At 46.8% G+C, this 18,986-nt stretch overlaps 1 protein-coding gene across 1 annotated transcript; it reads left to right on the forward strand.

The window, feature by feature from the left end:
- The first annotated feature begins 394 nt into the window (after positions 1-394).
- Positions 395-18,571, forward strand: RAB19 (RAB19, member RAS oncogene family). The gene is made up of 3 exons (XM_030826003.1): positions 395-663; positions 4,114-4,297; positions 18,203-18,571. The coding sequence occupies exons 1-3, from the start codon at positions 463-465 to the stop codon at positions 18,469-18,471; spliced, it is 654 nt and encodes a 217-aa protein (XP_030681863.1). The 5' UTR covers positions 395-462; the 3' UTR covers positions 18,472-18,571.
- Positions 18,572-18,986: the final 415 nt, after the last annotated feature.

Here is an 18,986-nt window from a genome sequence, read left to right on the forward strand (position 1 = left end):
GTCTCCAGGCCTAGGATATATCACTGCTTTTATCTGATGGTATTGACCATCCACTGGACCCACCAGAGAATGGCAGTAGAACCTCTTTATTCCAAGAGCACCCCTAAAGTAAGATCAACACACGTAGGGCAGATGTCAGCTTATGGGGGTAACTCCTCTGTGCCTGACTAGAATAGTTAGCATCGTCCTCTCACAAGGATGTAGTGCTGTAAGTTTTTTTTTTTTTTTTTTTTTTTTTTTTTTTTTTTTTTTTTTTTTTTTTTTTTTTTTTTTTTTTTTTTTTTTTTTTTTTGTCACTATAGTGGCATTCGCTCCCCCCCCCCCCCCCCCCCCCCCCCCCCCCCCCCCCCGGTAGTGCTGTGAAGGTAATGACCTCCCTTCGTCTTGTCTTGTACTGGATCCCCAGTTCCAGGTGCTGAATTCCATCCTTTCTTCCTAGCTCTGTTCTAGGTGGCAAGAACCATGCACTTCTCCAGCTCAGCCAGGGCAGCAGATGAGAACTTTGACTATTTGTTCAAGATTATCCTCATTGGGGATTCCAATGTGGGGAAGACGTGTGTGGTACAGCATTTCAAGTCTGGAGTCTACACTGAGACACAGCAGAACACGATCGGAGTGGACTTTACCGTGCGCTCCCTTGATATTGACGGCAAAAAAGTGAAGGTCAGAGGGCACCGGGACGGAACTGGTTCCACCTTTTTTTTTTTTTTTTTTTTTCCTTGAGACGGAGTCTCACTCCGTTGCCCAGGCTGGAGTGCAGTGGCACGATCTCGGCTCACTGCAAGCTCCACCTCCCGGGTTCATGCCATTCTCCTGCTTCAGCCTCCTGCCTCAGCCTCCCAAGTAACAGGGACTACAGGCGCCCACCACCATGCCCGGCTAATTTTTTGTGTTTTTTTTTTTGTTTGTTTTTTGTTTTGTATTTTTAGTAGAGACGGGGTTTCATCGTGTTAGCCAGGATGGTTTCGATCTCCTGACCTCATGATCCACCCACCTCGGCCTCCCAGAGTGTTGGGATTACAAGTGTGAGCCACTACGCCTGGCTGGTTCCACCTTTTTTAGCCAGAATTCTCAACAACAAAGCACATGTCTGAGCAATAAAAGATTTCAGTACAAAACATGAAATCATACAAATAGTAGAAGAAAACATGGGAGTATTTGTTTTCTCATCATGGAATGGGAAAATCAGGCTTTAAATGAGACACGAACCAAGAAGTCAATAAGGAAAATACTGCTGAATCTAACTATGAAGGTCAATTTATACATTTCTCTAACTATATAAAGGTCAAATTTGCTTTTTTGGGGGGTGGGGGGTATAGACAGGGCTTTTTGTTTTTGTTTTTCTGAAGCAGAGTCTCACTCCATCACTCAGGCTGGAGTGCAGGAGCACAATTTCAGCTCACTGCAATCTCCGCCTCCTGGGCTCAAGCAATTCTCATGCCTCAGCATTCCAAGTAGCTGGATTCACAGGTGCACACCACCACACTGGGCTAAGTTTTGTATTTTTAGTAGAGATGGGGTTTCACTATGTTGGCCAGACTGGTCTGAAACTCCTGACCTCAAGTGATCCACCTGCCTCTACCTCCCAAAGTGCTGGGATTACAGATGTGAGCCACCACACCCAGCCTGAGACAGGGTCTTGCTCTGTCACCCAGGCTGAAGTGCAGTGGCACAATCACAGCTCACTCCAGCCTCCATCTCCCTGACTCAAGCGATCCTCTCACCTCAGCCTCCTGAACAGCTGGGACCACAGGTGCACCCCACCATGCCCAACTCATTTTTAAAATTTGTTGTAGAGACAGGATTTTCCTGTGTTGCTCAGGCCAGTCTTAAACTCCTGGGCTCAAACAATCCTCCCACTTCACCCTCCCAAAGTGCTGGGATTACAGGCGTGAGCCACCATACCTGGCCTTAAAAGGTCAAATTTTCTAGTGGCCAGGCAAGATGGCTCACACCTGTAATCCCAGAACTTTGGGAGGCCAAGGCGGGTGGATCACTTAAGGTCAGGAGTTCAAGACCAGCCTGGCCAACATGGTAAAACTCCCTCTCTACTAAAAATACAAAAATTAGCCAGGCATGGTGGCGGGCGCCTGTAATCCCAGCTACTCAGGAGGCTGAGGCAGGAGAATCTCTCAAACCTGGGAGGCACAGGTTACAGTGAGCCAAGATCATACCACTGCACTCCAGCCTAGGTGACAGAGTGAGACTCTGTCTGAAAAAGAGGTCAAATTTTCTATGTACTCAAAAATGACATAAACTGCCAGGCATGGTGGCTCACACCTGTAATCCCAGCACTTTTGGAGGCCGAGGCAGGCAGATCACCCCGGGTCAGGAGTTCAAGACCAGCCTGGCCAACGTGGGAAAACCCCGTCTCTACTAAAAATACAAAAAATTAACCGAGCGTGGTGGCTCATGCCTGTAATCCCAGCTGCTCAGGAGGCTTGAGGCATGAAAATTACTTGAACCCAGGAGGCAGAGGTTGCAGTGAGCCGAGATCATACCATTGCACTCCAGCCTGGGAGTCAGAGCAAGACTCTGTCTCAAAAAGATAAAATAATAAATAAAAATTTTAAAAATTAAAAAATACCTCAAAGAAATCAATAGAAAGTGCTAGATGAAGCAAGTAACAAAATCTCATTAATTATTGAATCTGGATGTTAGGTGTATGAGGGTTCTTTTTTTATTTTTTTGAGACACAGTCTCACTTTGTTGCCCAGATGGAGGGCAGTGGTGCATGATCTCAGCTCCCTATAGCCTTGACCTCCTGTGCTCAAGGGATCCTCCTGCCTCAAGTAGTTAGGACTACAGGCATGCACCACCATGCCCAGCTAATTTTTGTATTTTTCACAGAGATGGGGTTTCACCATGTTGCCCAGGCTGGTCTCAAACCCCTGAGCTTAAGTGATCCACCACTCAGCCTCCCAAAGTGCTGGGATCACAGGCATGAGCCACTGCACCCAGCCTCATTTTTCTATTATCTCTAGCTTTGGTGTATGTTTGCAAACTTTCTCTAAAAAATAAATTTTATATAAATAGTATGAGGATATGAAGAAATTGTTACCCTCAGACACTGTGAGAGGCTGTGTGAACTGGTGCTGCCGCTTGGGTGGCTAATTTGGGAGGTATTATTGTGAGGACATTCCAAACATGAACAGCTTGAGTGTTCCTTTAAAATCAAAACAGTTCGGCCAATATTATCACCTTTCCCAGTATTCAGATCCATGGGCAGACTCAAAAGGTGAGCCCCCAAATCTGGACCAAGTGATGAGTCAGGTGAAAAGGCAAAGAACACAAGACCCCAGGATAAAATAGGTCCACCTCTCGGCCGGGCACAGTGGCTCACGCCTGTAATCTCAGCACTTTGGGAGGCCGAGGCAGGCAGATCACAAGGTCAGGAGATCGAGAGCATCCTGGCTAACACGGTGAAACCCTGTCTCTGCTAAAAAATACCAAAAAAATTAGCCGGGCGTGGTGGCGGGTGCCTGTAGTCCCAGCTACTCAAGAGGCTGAGGCAGGAGAATGACGTGAACCCAGGAGGCAGAGCTTGCAGTGAGCTGAGATGGCGCCACTGCACTCCAGCCTGGGTGACAAAGCGAGTCTCCGTTTCAAAAAAAAAAAAAAAAAAAAAGGTCCACCTCTCTGACAGCAGCATCCCTTAAATCAGACTTGTCCAAGCTTCTGGTTCCCCTGGGCCATGTTGGAAAAAGAATTGTCTTGGGCCACACATAAATTACACTAACACTAATGATACCTGATGAGCTAAAATAAATAAATAAATAAATAAATAAATATTGCAAAAAACCTCATAGTATTTTAAGAAAGTTTAAAAATGTATGTTGAGCTGCATTCAAAGTTGTCCTGGGCCAAATGTGTCCCGTGGGTTGCAGGTTGGACAAGTTTGTCTTAGATGGTCGTTCCCCAACCAAGGAGGATATCCAAGTCATCCAGGGAGCGACTGAAAGAATAGATTCCTGGGTCCCACCCCAGATCTACTGGGTCTGAATATCTAGAAGTGAGAACCAGAAACTGTGTTTTTTAAGATGATGTAGGTGAAGGAGTTCCCATTACCTGTGGGAACCCCTGATTTGGACTCTCCTTCCTGTCCTTCTCTAGATGCAGGTGTGGGACACAGCCGGCCAGGAGCGCTTCCGCACCATCACCCAAAGCTACTACCGCAGTGCCCACGCGGCCATCATCGCCTATGACCTCACCCGGCGGTCTACGTTCGAGTCCATCCCTCACTGGATTCATGAGATAGAGAAATATGGAGCTGCAAATTTGGTCATTATGCTGATTGGTATGGCATTTTTGAAGTTTTTAACTTTTGTTTACTCTCCTCTGAGGATGCTCAGCTTTCTGCGTGTTTCTAATGGCAGTGGAAAATGAAATCTTAAAAGTGTAAGTGATGCAGCCGGGCACGGTGGCTCACGCCTGTAATCCCAGCACTTTGGGAGGCTGAGATGGGCGGATCACGAGGTCAGGAGATGAAGACCATCCTGGCTAACACGGTGAAACCTTGTCTCTACTAAAAATACAAAAAAATTAGCCAGGCGTAGTGGTGGGCGCCTGTAGTCCCAGCTACTCGGGAGGCTGAGGCAGGAGAATCGCTTGAACCCAGAAGGCAGAGGTTGCAGTGAGTCGAGATCGTGCCATTGCACTTCAGCCTGGGTGACAGAGCAACACTCTGTCGAAAAAAAAAAAAAGTGTAAGTGATGGATAGGGCCTCAGAAAGTGCCTTTAAGCTGGATGCCACCATGCCCAGCCCATTTTTTAAAAAATTTTTTGTAAAGACGGGGTTTTGCCATGTTGCCCAGGCTGGTCTTGAACTCCTGGGCTCAAGTGATCCTCCTGCCTGGCCCTCCCAATGTGCTGGGATTACAGGCATGAGCCACTGTGCCTGGCCCTTTATTTTTATTTTTGACAATCTCTACTGCAGAGAGAACAGGTGAGTTTTGTTTTTTAATTTTTTATGGGTATCTAGTCGATATATCTATTTATTGGGTACAAGTGGGTTCTTAAAAAGAAAAAAAGAAAAGGCAATTTCTAAGTGTTTTCCAATAATTTACATTAAAATACATAAACTAGATGGGGCGCGGTGGCTCATGCCTGTAATCCCAGCACTTTGGAGGGCGAGGCAGGTAAACTGCTTGAGCCCAGGAGTTCAAGACCAGCCTAGGCAACATGGCAAAACCTCGTCTCTACAAAAAATAAAAAAAAATTAGCTGAGTGTGGTGGTGCACACCTGCAGTCCCAGCTACTCAGGAGGCTGAGGTGGGAGGATTGCTTGAGCCCAGCAGGCAGAGGTTACAGTAAGCTGAGATTGTACCATTGTACTCCATATGGGTATCCAGTTTTCCCAGCACCACTTATTGAAGAGACTGTCCTTTCCCCAACATATGTTCTTAGCACCTTTGTCGAAAATGACTTTACTGTAGATGTATGGATTTATTTCTGGATTCTGGATTCTGTTCCATTGGTCTATGTGTCTGTTTTTATCAGTACCACACTGTTTTGGTTACTATAGTTCTGTAGTATAATTTGAAGTCAGGCAATGTGATTCCTCTAGGTTGGTTCTTTTTGCTCAGGGTAGCTTTGACTATTCTGAGTCTTTCATGGTTCCATATAAATTTTAGGATAATCTTTTCTATTTCTGTGATGAATGTCTTTGGGCCAGGCATGGTGGTTCATGCCTGTAATCCCAGCACTTTGGGAAGCTGAGGCGGGAGGATAGCTTGAGACCATCCTGGTCAACATAGTGAGACCTCATCTCTGCAAAAACTAAAACAAAACAAAATAGTGAGATGTAGTGGCACAGTCCTATAGTCCCAGCTACTTGGGAGGTTGGGGTGGGGGGAATCACTTGAGCCCAGGAATTTGAGGCTGCAGTGAGCTGTGATCATACCACTGCACTCCAGCCTGGGTGAGAAAGCAAAACCTGGTCTCTTAAAAAATAAATAAATAAATAAATAATAAAAGGAAACTGTTATGTCCTAGTAGAGCAAAGATGGGAGAGCTGTGCTATGGCATACGAACGGCCGGGGTGGACAGGCAGGTGCAGCCCATGCCCTCCAGGGACAAAAGGAAACCCAGCAATGATGGCTCCCAGAGAAGGGCGGAATGCACGCATCTCACTTGGGAATGAAGCAGTTCTAAGCTACTTGCGGTTTCCCCAGGAATGTGGACCAGATCCACCTTTGTATTAAGGTCATACATCTCCAGGACACAATGGAGGCAGTTCTCTTCCTCAGGGCTGAGTGGGAAGCTGCCCAACCTCAGGTGCCTCCCTCTGCGCTACCTTCTCTCTTTTTTTGAGACGGAATCTTACTCTGTTGCCTAGGCTGGAGTGCAGTGGCGCAACCTCGACTCACTGCAATCTCCGCCTCTCAGGTTCAAGCAATTCTCCTGCCTCAGGCTCCCAAGTAGCTGGGATTGCAGGCTCCCACCACCACACTCAGCTAATTTTTGTTTTAGTAGAGACAGGATTTCACCATGTTGGCCAGGCTGGTCTCGAACTTCTGACCTCAGGTGATCCGCCCAACTCAGCCTCCCAAAGTGCTGGGATTACAGGCATGAGCCACCACCCCCGGCCCCTCTGTGCTATCTCTGAAGGCAGCTCCCTGTCTCCAGCCCACAGGCTCCCGGCTGCCTCTCCTCTAGCCAGCTCCATCTTTAATCACTCTGTGAAACAGAGGCATCAGAGAAGGGTGACAGATGCCAGGATGTTGCAGGATTTCCAGGAATCTCAGAATGTTTGCTTGGTATTTATACCCTAGTCTGTCTTTCATAACAACCATCTCTGCCTCACTTCTTCCTTGGTTCTAGAAATGCCCCCAAAGATGATGTGGAGTGTCCCAGTCTCCCAGTTTATAAGGTGTCCATGCCAGAGGGCTGACACAGCAGCCTTCCTGTTTTCTGTTCGTGACCTCCCTGCCTGAATCCAGAAAAATTCGTGTCATCCCTCACGGAAGTGTCCCTGCACACATTGCCTCATACAGGTCCTTCTTTCTGTCTCAGAAGTTTATCCCTAGCTCCTTGAAGCCACTTCATCAGCACAGGAATGACCCTGGTGTCAGGGGTTGATTGCATGTTGATTTGTACAGCTGTTCTCCTCTAGCTGGCCACAGGGGGCCCAGCTCCCCCTAATGTCCCCATGTAAAACCTCAGAGGCCCCCATTTCCCTTAGAATGATGTACATATTCCTGAGCATGGTTCACAAGGTACTTCAGGTCCCAGCCCTGCTTTCTTCTGGGGGTGGCTGGCTTCCCATCTTTCTCCCACCCTCACTCCATGGGACCTGACCTCTTTTTTTTTTTTTTTTCTTTTTTTTTTTGAGAAGGTCCTTGCTCTGTCGCCCAGGCTGGAGTGCAGTGGCGCAATCTCGGCTCACTGCAACCTCCACCACCCAGGTTCAAGTGATTCTCCTGTCTCAGCCTCCCAAGCAGCTGGGATTACAGGCACCTGCCATCACGCCCGGCTAATTTTTGTATTTTTAGTAGAGACAGGGTTTCACCATGTTGGCCAGACTGGTCTCAAACTCCTGACCTCAAGTAATCCACCCACCTTGCCTCCCAAAGTGCTGGGATTGCAGGGAGCCATCCTTTTTTGTAGTTTATCCTGGATGCTCTGTCTCATAACTTTCTTCAACATCTGATATTTGTCCCTCTAAAGATCTCAGCCAAACCTTCCACTTAAAGTCCTGTTATATTACAGGTCCACAATCGCTCAACAAAAACCCTCAGGGCCAAATATTTCAGAGTTCAGAATTTGTCAGATTTTAGAAAAATGTACTCTGTGTTATATAACACCCTCAGCAGGGTCTAGGCCAATGCCCCATGGCCAAATACATTACTATTTATGTAGTCAGAAGTATAAATAGTCATACAGAGCAGGTTGAATAAAATCTTCAATGCTAGGCGTGGTGGCCCACGCCTGTAATCTCAGCACTTTGGGAGGCCAAGGCAGGTGGATCACGAGATCAGGAGTTCAAGACCAGCCTGACCAACATGATGAAACCCCGTCTCTAATAAAAATACAAAAATTAGCCAGATGTGGTGGCACACACCTGGAGTCCCAGCTACTTGGGAGGCTGAGGCAGGAGACTCACTTGAACCCGGGAGGCGGAGGTTGCAGTGAGCTGAGATCATACCACTGCACTCCAACCTGGGTGACAGAGCAAGACTCTATCTCAAAAAAAAAAAAAAAAATTATTCAAGCCAGGTGCAGTGGCTCATGTCAGTAATCCCAGCACTTTGGGAGGCTGAGGTGGGGGATTGCTTAAGGCCAGGAGTTCAACACCAGCCTGGGCAACATAGCAAGACCCCATATTTATTTTTAAAACAAACAGCTGGGTGCAGTGGCTTATGTCTGTAATCCTAGCACTTTGGGAGGCCAAGGCGGGCAGATCACCTGAGGTCGGGAATTGGAGAACAGCCTGACCAACATGGAGAAACCCTCTCTTTACTAGCTGGGCTTGGCGGCGGGCACCTGTAATCCCAGCTACTCAGAAGGCTGAGGCAGGAGAATCACTTGAACCCAGGAGGTGGATGTTGCAGTGAGCCGAGATCACACCATTGCACTCCAGCCTGGGCAACAAGAACAAAACTCTGTCTCAAAAATAAATAAATAAATAAATAAATAAATAACAAAAAACTTCAAATGGCTAGTTTAGCTCAGATTTTACTGTCCAATGAATTATCAAGAAATGCACTGGTTACAGCTGCTCAGGAGTGGAGTTTCAGAGTTGGGGGGATTTGGGGGTTGTATACTTGTACTACAAACAACTCATGCAGCTCACCTGGTCCATAGTGTATGTTATTCTATTGCTGTCTTGGATTGGTACACTCTTGTCTGGCCATTTAATGTTCTCTGTGTCTCTCTTGCCTCCCTAACAAAATGAAGCCCTTCCTTGGGGCAGGGCCATCTGTCACCGTTCACTTAGCAAACTTCAGATCCTTTCCCTTCCTCCAGGCACCTGGCTCACCCGGGAGTGTGCAGCCCTGGCTTTTGGAAGGCGGAACCGTGGACATCAGCACTGTTCATCTGTTGTGGTAGAGGAGCAGGTGGAAGGAGCAGGTCATAAAAATTAGAATCCAGCTGGGCGCCGTGGCTCACACCTATAAATCCCAGCACTTTGGGAAGTTGAGGTGGGAAGATTGCTTGATGCCAGGAGCTTGAGATCAGCCCAGGCAACATAGTGAGACCTCCATCTCTACAAAAAATAAAAAATTAAGGTGGGCCCAGTGGCTCACAACTGTAATCCCAGCACTTTGGGAGGCCAACGCAGGTGGATCGCTTGAGGTCAGGAGTTTGAGACCAGCCTGGCCAACATGGTGAAACCGTCTCTACCAAAAATACAAAAAAAAAAAAAAAAAAAAATCAGCCAGGTGTGGTGGCGAGTGCCTGTAGCCCCAGCTACTCGGGAGGCTGAGGCACAAGAATCATTTGAACCTAGGAGGCAGAGGCTGCAGTGAGCCGAGATCGCACCACTGCACTCCAGCCTGGGTGACAGAGCAAGACTCTGTCTCAAAAAAAAAAAAAAAAAAAAAAAAAAAAAAAATTAGCTAGACTCAGTGGTGTACGCCTATAGTCTCAGCTACTCTGGAGACTGAGGTGGGCACATTGCTTGAGGCTGGGAGTTCAAGGCTGCAGTGAGCTATGATTGAGCCACTGTGCTCCAGCCTAGGTAACAGATGGAGACCGTATCTTTAAAAAAAAAAAAAAAAAAAAAAGAAGTCAAATCCACAGATGGAGCAGGAAGCAGGGAGTAAATCAGATTCCTGGCTGCAGGGCTTCCTTTTCCCACCACATCCCTTCCTCCACCAGGGACTCTCATTCCTTTCTTCTAGAAGCAGAGCTCAGCCCTGAGTTTCGGGCTCACCAGCTAAAAACACACGCATGGTTCTCTTGAAGGTGCATGCTATACGAGCTTCCTGTGGCTGCCGTAACCAACTGCCACAAGCTGAGGGCTGAAAACAACAGGTGTGTCCTCCCACTGTCCTGGAGGCCACAAGTCTGAAATCAGTCCTGCAGGGCTGAAATGGAGGTGTCAGCAGGGCCGTGCCCCTCTGGACGCTATAGGGGAGACTCTGTCCCTCGCCTCCTCTGGCTTCTGGTGCAATCTTTGGCTCTGTGTGCCTCTGCCTTCACATCACCTTCTCCCTGTGTGGGATCAAGTCTCCCTCTACCTCCCCCTTGTAAGGTTACTTGCGATTGCGTTCAGGGCCTGCCCAGCTAGTCCAGAATAATCCCCCCCATCTCAAGATCCTCAAATTAATCACACCTGCAAAGACCCTTTTAGCACTGACAGCTGCCTGAGGCTAGAGCCTGGTCTCCACGGGCCCCCTTTCCTAGCCTACTGTAGCACTCAAATGTGCTAATGTCTGCTGAAAATGGTCTTGGATTTAAACTTCTTTGGGGATCATTATGATCTAAGTCCAGCTTTGACACTGAGCAGGTTGGTGACAGTGACTATGGGAAAAGATTTTCAAAATCTTTTTTATTGGGACATATTAATGTATATAAAGAAAAGTACACATTGATTTATCTCAGAGGGAACAGCTGAGCAAACACCAGCTGGGTCAAGACAGAGAATACTGGCCAGGTGCGGTGGCTCATGCCTGTAGTCCTAGCACTTTGGGAGGCTGAGGCGGGCGGATTGCCTGAGCTCAGGAGTTGGAGACCAGCCTGGGCAACACGGTGAAACTCAGTCTCTGCTAAAATAAAAAAAAAATAAAAAAAAAAAAAATTAGCCGGGCGTGGCAGCATGCACCTGTATGTAGTCCCAGCTACTCGGGAGGCTGAGGCAGAAGAATTGCTTGAAACCGGGAGGCAGAGGTTGCGGTAAGCCAAGATTGTGCCACTTTACTCCAGCCTGGGTGACAGAGACTCCGTCTCTTAAAAAAAAAGACAGAGAATATTGACTGGGTATGGGCTCACACCTGTAATCCCAACACTTTGGGAGACAGAGGTGGGACCAGCCTGAGCAACATAGGGAGACCCAATCTCTACAAAAAAGTTACAAATTAGCTGGGCGTGATGGCATGCGCCTGTAGTCCCAGCTACGCAGGAGGCTGAATTGGGAGGATTGCTTTAGCTCAGGAGGTAGAGTCTGCAGTGAGCTGTGATCACAACACTGCACTACAGCCTGGGTGCCACAGCGAGACCCTGTCTCAAAAAAAAAAAAAAAAAGAATATTGCCAGCCCACTCTTCACCCCCACCAGCTTTCACTTCATTACTCCACACTCCTTCTGCCCCAAAGGCAAGTGCTTTTATGAGAAACACTTCTTTGCTTTTTTCTTTTTTTAATCATTCTACTACCTAAGCCCACATCCCTAAATACTGCAGTTTTGTTTTGGTGGGTTTTTTCGTTTGTTTTGTGGGTTTTTTTTTTTTTTTTTGAGATGAAGTCTCACTCCATTGCCCAGGCTGGAGTGCAGTGGCATGATCTCGGCTCACTGCAAACTCCACCTCCCAGATTCAAGTGATTCTCATGCCTCAGCCTCCCAAGTAGCTGGGATTACAGGCATATGCCACCATGCCCAGCTAATTTTTGTATTTTTAGTACAGATGTGTTTTACTATGTTGGCCAGGCTGGTCTTGAACTCACCCACCTCAGCCTCCCAAAGTGCTGGGATTACAGGTGTGAGCCACTGTGCCTCGTCTTGTTTTGCTATTGTTTTGTACGTTATATATAAACAAAATCATACCTTTTTGCCTAAGTTTCTTTCCCTCAATATTGTTTATGAGTTTCATCCATTGTTGCATGTGGCTGTAATCTATTCTTTTGTATAATTCGTATACTATTCCTTTGCAAGAACACCCTACAGAGTATTTCTCTGTTACCTTGGCAATGGGCATTTGAGTTGTTTCTAGTTTGGGGCAACTAGGAAAATTGCTGCTCTGAACATTCTGGTATATGTTTATTGATGCCGATGGGCACACATCTCTGTCGAGTAATACCCAGGAGCAAAATCGCATGGTCATGCAGCTCTAGATAATCCCAAACCACTTGCCAGAGTGGTCGTTCTAGTCTGTACTCCCATCAGCAGTGTGTGTGGGTTTCCGTTGTTCTACATCCTCACCAACGTTTGGTGCTATTAGTCCTTTTACTTCCATGCATCCTGAGAAGTGTGTCATGAGATCACTACCGTTTTTCATTTGCATTTCCCTGTTTATTGACGGGATTGAACACCTTTTCAGATGTTTGTTAGCTATTTGGATATCCTCTGTTGTGAAATACTTTTCAAGTCCAAGGCCCATTTTTCTGTTTGTTATCTTTTTCTTGTCAATTCCTAAGAGTAGCTTATAGCTTCTGAAAATGAGTCTGTGTCAGTGTGGGTCCTCCAGGAAGCAGATGTTGGGACAGGATGAGATAGACATGCAAGAGATTTATTGGGAGAAACAGCTGCGAGGGATAAAGAAGAAGGAGCAGGGCTGGGCACGGTGGCTTATGCCTGTAATCCCAGCACTTTGGGAGGCCGAGGCAGGTGGATCACCTGAAGTCAGGAGTTCGAGACCAGCCTGGCCAACATGGTGAAACCCCGTCTCTACTAAAAATACAAAAAATAGCTGGGCGTGGTGGGGGCACCTGTAATCTCAGCTACTCAGGAGGCTGAGCCAGGAGAATCGCTTGAACCCAGAAGGCAGAGGTTGCAGTGAGCTGAGATTGCGCCACTGCACTCCAGCCTGGGCAACAGAGTGAGACTCCGTCTCAAAAAAAAAAAAAAAAAAGAAGAAGAAGAAGAAGGAGCAGAAGGAGGCAGGGAGTCTTCTATGAGATGTAGACCTGCCCCTGGGAAGGACAGAACGGAGGAAGAACGGCTTGGTAGGTAGGAAGAGTCTTAGACTAAGCACAATTCAAACAAAGTTTATTTTTCAGGCAATGGGGTGCTCAAAAGCCAAGGTTGCCTGATAGAGGAATCGAATCCTGCATCCTGCAGCATGGATGTGCGTGAGTGCCCTCATGGTACAGGGAATGGGGTGCTATCCCCACTAGGGCGCTGCACTAGGGTCCTGCTGGGCTGTCTGTCACCTGCATTCCCTGCACTAGGTTCTCTTGAAGGAGGCCCCAGCCCTTTGTCAGTTACATATGTTGCAAACATCATCTTCCACCCTGTGGAGTGACTTTTCCCTCTCTCTTCTTAAAAATACCTGAAGGAAGGAATATTTTGGTTTTTTTATTTTTTATTCTACTTTTATTTTTTTGAGACTGAGTCTTGCTCTGTTGCCCAGGTTGGAGTGCAGTGGCGCGATCTTAGCTCACTGCAACCTTTGCCTCCTGGGTTCAAGCAATTCTCCTGGCTCAGCCTCCTGAGTAGCTGGGATTATAGGCGCCCACCACCACGCCCAGCTAATTTTTGTATTTTTAATAGAGACGGGGTTTCACCATGTTGGTCAGGCTGGTCTCGAACCCCTGACCTCATGATCCACCTGCCTCGGCCTCCCAAAGTGCTGGGATTACAGGCATGAGCCACCACGCCCGGCCTTTTATGTTTTATTTTTTTGTAGATAGGGTCTAACTCTGTCACCAGGCTGGAGTACAATAGTGCCATCCTAGCTTATGGCAGCTTTGAACTCCTGGGCTGAAGCAATCCTCCTGCCTCAATCTTTCAAGTAGCTGGGACGACAGGCGCATTCCAACATGTCCAGTTAGGTTGTTTTGTTTTGTTTTTTGAGACAGAGTCTTGATCTGTGATCCAGGCTGGGGTGCAGTGGCCCGATCTCGTCTCACTGCAACCTCTACCTCCTGGGTTCAACGATTCTCATGCCTCAGCCTCCCAAGTAGCTGGGATTACAGGCACGTGCCACTACACTCAGCTAATTTTTATATTATGAGTAAAGATGAGGTTTCACCATGTTGGCCAAGCTGATCTCAAACTCCTGGCCTCAAGTGATCCACCAGCCTCAGCCTCCCAAAGTGCTGAGATTACAGGTGTGAGCCACCATGCCCAGCCCCAGCTAGTGTTTTATTATGTTTTGTAGAGGTGGGGTCTTGTTGTATTGCCCAGGCTGGTCTTGAATTCCTGGGCTCAAGTGATCCTCTTGCCTCAGCTTCCCAAACCACTGGGTTTACAGGCATGAACCACTATACCCAGCCTTTTCATCTCTTGATGGTGTATTTTGATGAACAGACATTGTTAATTTTAATATATTTCAATCTATTGATCTTTTCTTTTTTTTTTTATCTTTTCTTTAATAATGATTGCTTCCTGTGTCCTATTTAGGAAATTTTTTCTTAATTGAAATCAAGATTACATTATCTTTTAAAGTTTAATTGATTAATTATTATCATTACTCTGCCTTTTACATTTAGATCTACCTGTAATTGATTTTTTGTGTATGGTGAAAGGTATGGGTCCAAAATTTTTCTGTATAAAGATCTAATTGTCTCAGTACCATTTACTAAAAAGGCAACCTTGGCCAGGCATGGTGGCTCACGCCTGTAATCCTAACACTTTGGGAGGCCGAGGTGGGCTGATCACCTGAAGTCAGGAGTTCAAGACCAGCCTGGCCAACATGGTAAAACCCCATCTCTACTAGAAAAATACAAAAATTAGCTGGGCGTGGTGGTTGGTACCTGTAATCCCAGCTACTTGGGAGGTGGAGGCAGAAGAATCACTTGAACCTGGGAAGTGGAGGCTGCAGTGAGCCGAGATCATGCCACTGCACTCCAGCCTGGGCAACAGAGTGAGATGCTGTCTCAAAAAAAACAGGCAACCTTTTCCACTGCTCTGTGGCACCATCTTTTTGTAGAGTACACATTTATACATGAGTTTGTTTCTGAGCTGTTTTTCCTCTCCATTGATCTAGTTCATTTATGCTCTTGGGAGTGAAAATATCCTCAATATTACAACGGTTTATGGCCCTCCAAAGGGCCATACACAGTGCATCTGTGGTATTAAATTTTCATAGGCCAAGATCACTCCACTGCACTCCAGCCTGGGCAACAAAGTGGGACCCTATCACCAAAAAAAAAAAAAAATTAGCCATGGGTGGTGGTGCATGTCTGTAGTCCTAGTTATTTGAGAGGTTGACTGCTTGAGCCTAGAACGTTAACGCTGCAGTGAGCTATGATCATGCCGCTGCACTCCAGCCCAGGTGACAGGACAAGACCCTGTCTCAAAAAAGATGAATAAATAAAGGCCAGGCACAGTGGCTCACGCCTGTAATCCCAGCACTTTGGGAGGCCGAGGCGGGTGGATCACTTGAGGTCAGGAGTTCAAGACCAGCCTGGTTAACATGGTGAAATCCTGTCTCTACTAAAAATACAAAAATTAGCCAGGCATGGTGGTGCATGCCTGTAATCCCAGTTACTCGAGAAGCTGAGGTAGGAGAATCTCTTGAACCTGGGAGGCGGAGGTTGCAGTGAGCCAAGACAGCACCACTGCACTCCAGCCTGGGCGACAGAGCAACGCTCTGCTCAAATAAATAAATAAATAAGGTGGATGGTTAAACAAATATTGGTCCTTGGCTGGGCGTGGTGGCTCACACCTGTAATCCCAACATTTTGGGAAGCCAAGGTGGGCAGATCATATGAGGTCGGGAGTTCAAGGCCAGCCTGGCCAACATGGTGAAGCTCCGTCTCTACTAAAAATACAAAAATTAGCTGGGCATGGTGGGGTGTGCCTGGAGTCCCAGCTACTCAGGAGGCTGAGGCAGGAGAATTGCTTGAACCTGGGAGGCAGAAGTTGCAGTGAGCCAAGATGGTGCCACTGTACTCCAGCCTGGGTAACAGAGAGAGACTACATTTCAAAAAAAAAAAAAACACAAATGTTGGTCCATGCATACTATGGAATACTACTCAGCAATAAAAACTACTAGTGGTATGCAGAAAACAAACTACTGATTTATTCAACAACTTGAATGGATCTCAAAGGAATTATGCTGAGTGAAAAAAGACAATCTCAAAAGGTTACATATATGAATCCATTTATATAATATTCTGGAACTAGAATAGATTGGTGGTTAGCAGGGGCGGAGGACCGGGGGTAGTGAGAGTTATAAAGGAATAGCATGAAAGAGAGCTTTGTGAGAATAGAACTGTTCAGCGCTTTGACTGTGGTGGTGGTTAAAGGAACCTACGCATGTGATCAGATTGTGTATAATTATAAACATACACACAAATAAGTGCTTGGGACATTTATTCATTTATGACAAGAAACTTTTTTTTTTTTAATGACAGAATTTTACTCTTGTTGCCCAGGCTGGAGTGCAGTGGCACAATCTTAGTTCACTGCAACCTCCACCTCCTGGGTTCAAGTAATTCTCCTGCCTCAGCCTCCTGAGTAGCTGGGATTACAGGTGCGTGCCACCACACCCAGCTAATTTTTTGTATTTTTAGTAGAGACGGGGTTTCGCCATGTTGGCCAGGATGGTCTCGAATTCCTGATCTCAGGTGATCCACCCGCCTTGGCTTCCCATAGTGCAGGGATTGCAGGCGTGAGCCACTGTGCCTGGCTGAGAAATTTTTTTTTTTTTTTGAGATGGCGTTTCGCTGTTGTCGCCCAGGCTGGAGTGCAATGGTGCGATCTCAGCTCACTGCAACCTCTGCCTCCTGGGTTCAGGTGATTCTCCTGCTTCAGCCTCCCGAGTAGCTGGGACTATAGGCATGCACCACCACACCCAGCTAATTTTGTATTTTTAGTAGAGATGGGGTTTTGCCATGTTGACCAGGCTGGTCTCGAACTCCTGACCTCAGGTGATCCACCCACCTCGGCTTCCCAAAGTGCAGGGATTACAGGCATGAGCCACCATGCCCGGCCTCATGACAAGAAATCTGATTAAAGTCTGTGGATAGCACCAATGTCAACTTCCTGGTATTGATAATGTGCTATAGTTATATAAGATATTACCATTGGGGGAAACTGGGTGAAGGGTAAACTGGACCTCTCGCTCTCTCTCTCTCTCTGTGTATATATATGTGTGTGTGTGTGTGTGTGTGTGTGTGTATGTGTGTATGTGTGTATGTGTGTGTGTGTATATATATATATATACACCTATATATATATACACATATATAATGACTTCCCGTATAGCTATAATTGTTTCAAAATAAAATGTTTAAACATGTTTTATAGAAGAAAGGGGAATTACAGAAAAAAATATCTACAGAGGCTCCTGTGGGGACAGGAATGAAAACCAGGTTGAGAAACAATAGTCTAGCTTGTCTTAATTACTACAGTTTTATAATAAATCTTGATGTTTGGTAGAACGAATCCTGTGGGAAAGTAATTTTATCTTTAGATTCTTGCCTCAGGGAAATCAAAGGCAAACTTTTGTTGTAGGTAAATTATAGCTTTCTCAGAAAGTCCTTCAGGCCAGGCGTGGTGGTTCATGCCTATAATCCCAGCACTTTGGGAGGCCAAGGTGGGCAGATCACTGGAGGACAGGAGTTCAAGACCAGCCTGGTCAACATGGTGAAACCCTGTCTCTACTAAAAATACAAAAATTAGCCAGGCGTGGTGGTATTGGCCTGTAATCTCAGCTACTCGGGAGTCTGAGGCATGAGAATCGTTTGAACCTGGGAGGCAAAGGTAGCAGTGAGCTAAGACTGCACCACTGCACTCCAGCCTGGGTGACAGAGTGAGACTCCATCTCAAAAAAAAAAAAAAAAAAAAAAAAAAAACAAAGTCTTCCATTATGCACCTCCAATCCAGTAAATCCTGATCACAGTCTACTCAGCTAAATGAGCTCCATCTCACACAGCATCCAACACTCTGCTGTTTGAGAGGGAGAAAAAGAGAGTAAAAAGAGGAGCAAGGGCTGGGTGTGGTGGCTCATGCCTGTAATCCCAGCACTTTCGGAGGCCGAAGCAGGTGATCACCTGAGGTCAGGAGTTCGAGACCAGCCTGGCCAATATGGCAAAACCCCTTCTCTACTAAAAATACAAAACTAGCCGGGTGTGGTGGCAGGTGCCTGTAATTCCAGTTACTTGGGAGGCTGAGGCAGGAGAATCGCTTGAACCCAGGAGACGGAGGTTGCAATGAGCCAAGACTGTACCATTGCACTCCAGCCTGGGCGACAAGAGTGAAACTCCGTCTCAAAAAAAAAAAAAAAAGAAACAAAAAAATGTGCCCTCAATTATCATTTGTGAATGAATGCATGCATGCCTATTGAAGAACTAAAATGTTATTTGTAAAGTTCATTTTGAAAGAAACCAGATTAAGTTACTCAATGGAATATCGGCTTATCTTTTCCTTCCAGGAAATAAATGTGACCTCTGGGAAAAGCGGCACGTCCTGTTCGAGGATGCCTGCACGCTGGCTGAGAAGTACGGCCTCCTGGCCGTTTTGGAGACATCTGCCAAGGAGTCCAAGAACATAGACGAAGTCTTCGTGCTTATGGCCAAGGAGCTGATCGCCCGCAACAGCCTGCACCTATATGGGGAGAGTGCCCTGAACGGCCTCCCCCAGGACTCCAGCCCCGTTCTTATGGCCCAGGGTCCAAGTGAAAAGACCCACTGCACTTGCTAAGATGTTTGCAAAGCCAGTCGCACCCACCAAAGAGGCCGCCTCTGAAACCAAAGGTAGCCAGGACACCATAGTGTTGCCCCAGTGGCGCTTTAGACTCCAGCGTGGACTTGCCGCTCACCCCTAATCCTCCCAGTCTGGATGGGCCACACTTCTCCCTTGACTCACACCACAGGTCGTAGCTGCTGACTCTCAGGAAAACCAGCACCATTGTTTTCACTGACTCTTGACTCCTGGAGAAGGCAGGACTTCGGGCTAGGAGCGGGAGGATGAAGTGTACTCTTCTCCCCTTTCACTTTTCTGTCTCCCCAGCGCTTCTGCTGCTTTCTACTGAATTTTGTTTCTTGCTTGAAGAAGAGGGTAGCGAAGGAAAGGAGGGGGGCGAAACAGCAAGAGAGAGAAGAGGCTGTTTGGAACATTCTGGAACAGTTTGAAACAGCTCAGGGAGGGAGAATGGAACAAAAGTCCACAATGAGAAACCAGAATGCTGCTATCATTTTGTTCCTGACATTCACACC

The sequence above is a fragment of the Nomascus leucogenys genome, chromosome 13 (assembly GCF_006542625.1).
Source record: "Nomascus leucogenys isolate Asia chromosome 13, Asia_NLE_v1, whole genome shotgun sequence".
NCBI classification, from domain to species: Eukaryota; Metazoa; Chordata; class Mammalia; order Primates; family Hylobatidae; genus Nomascus; species Nomascus leucogenys.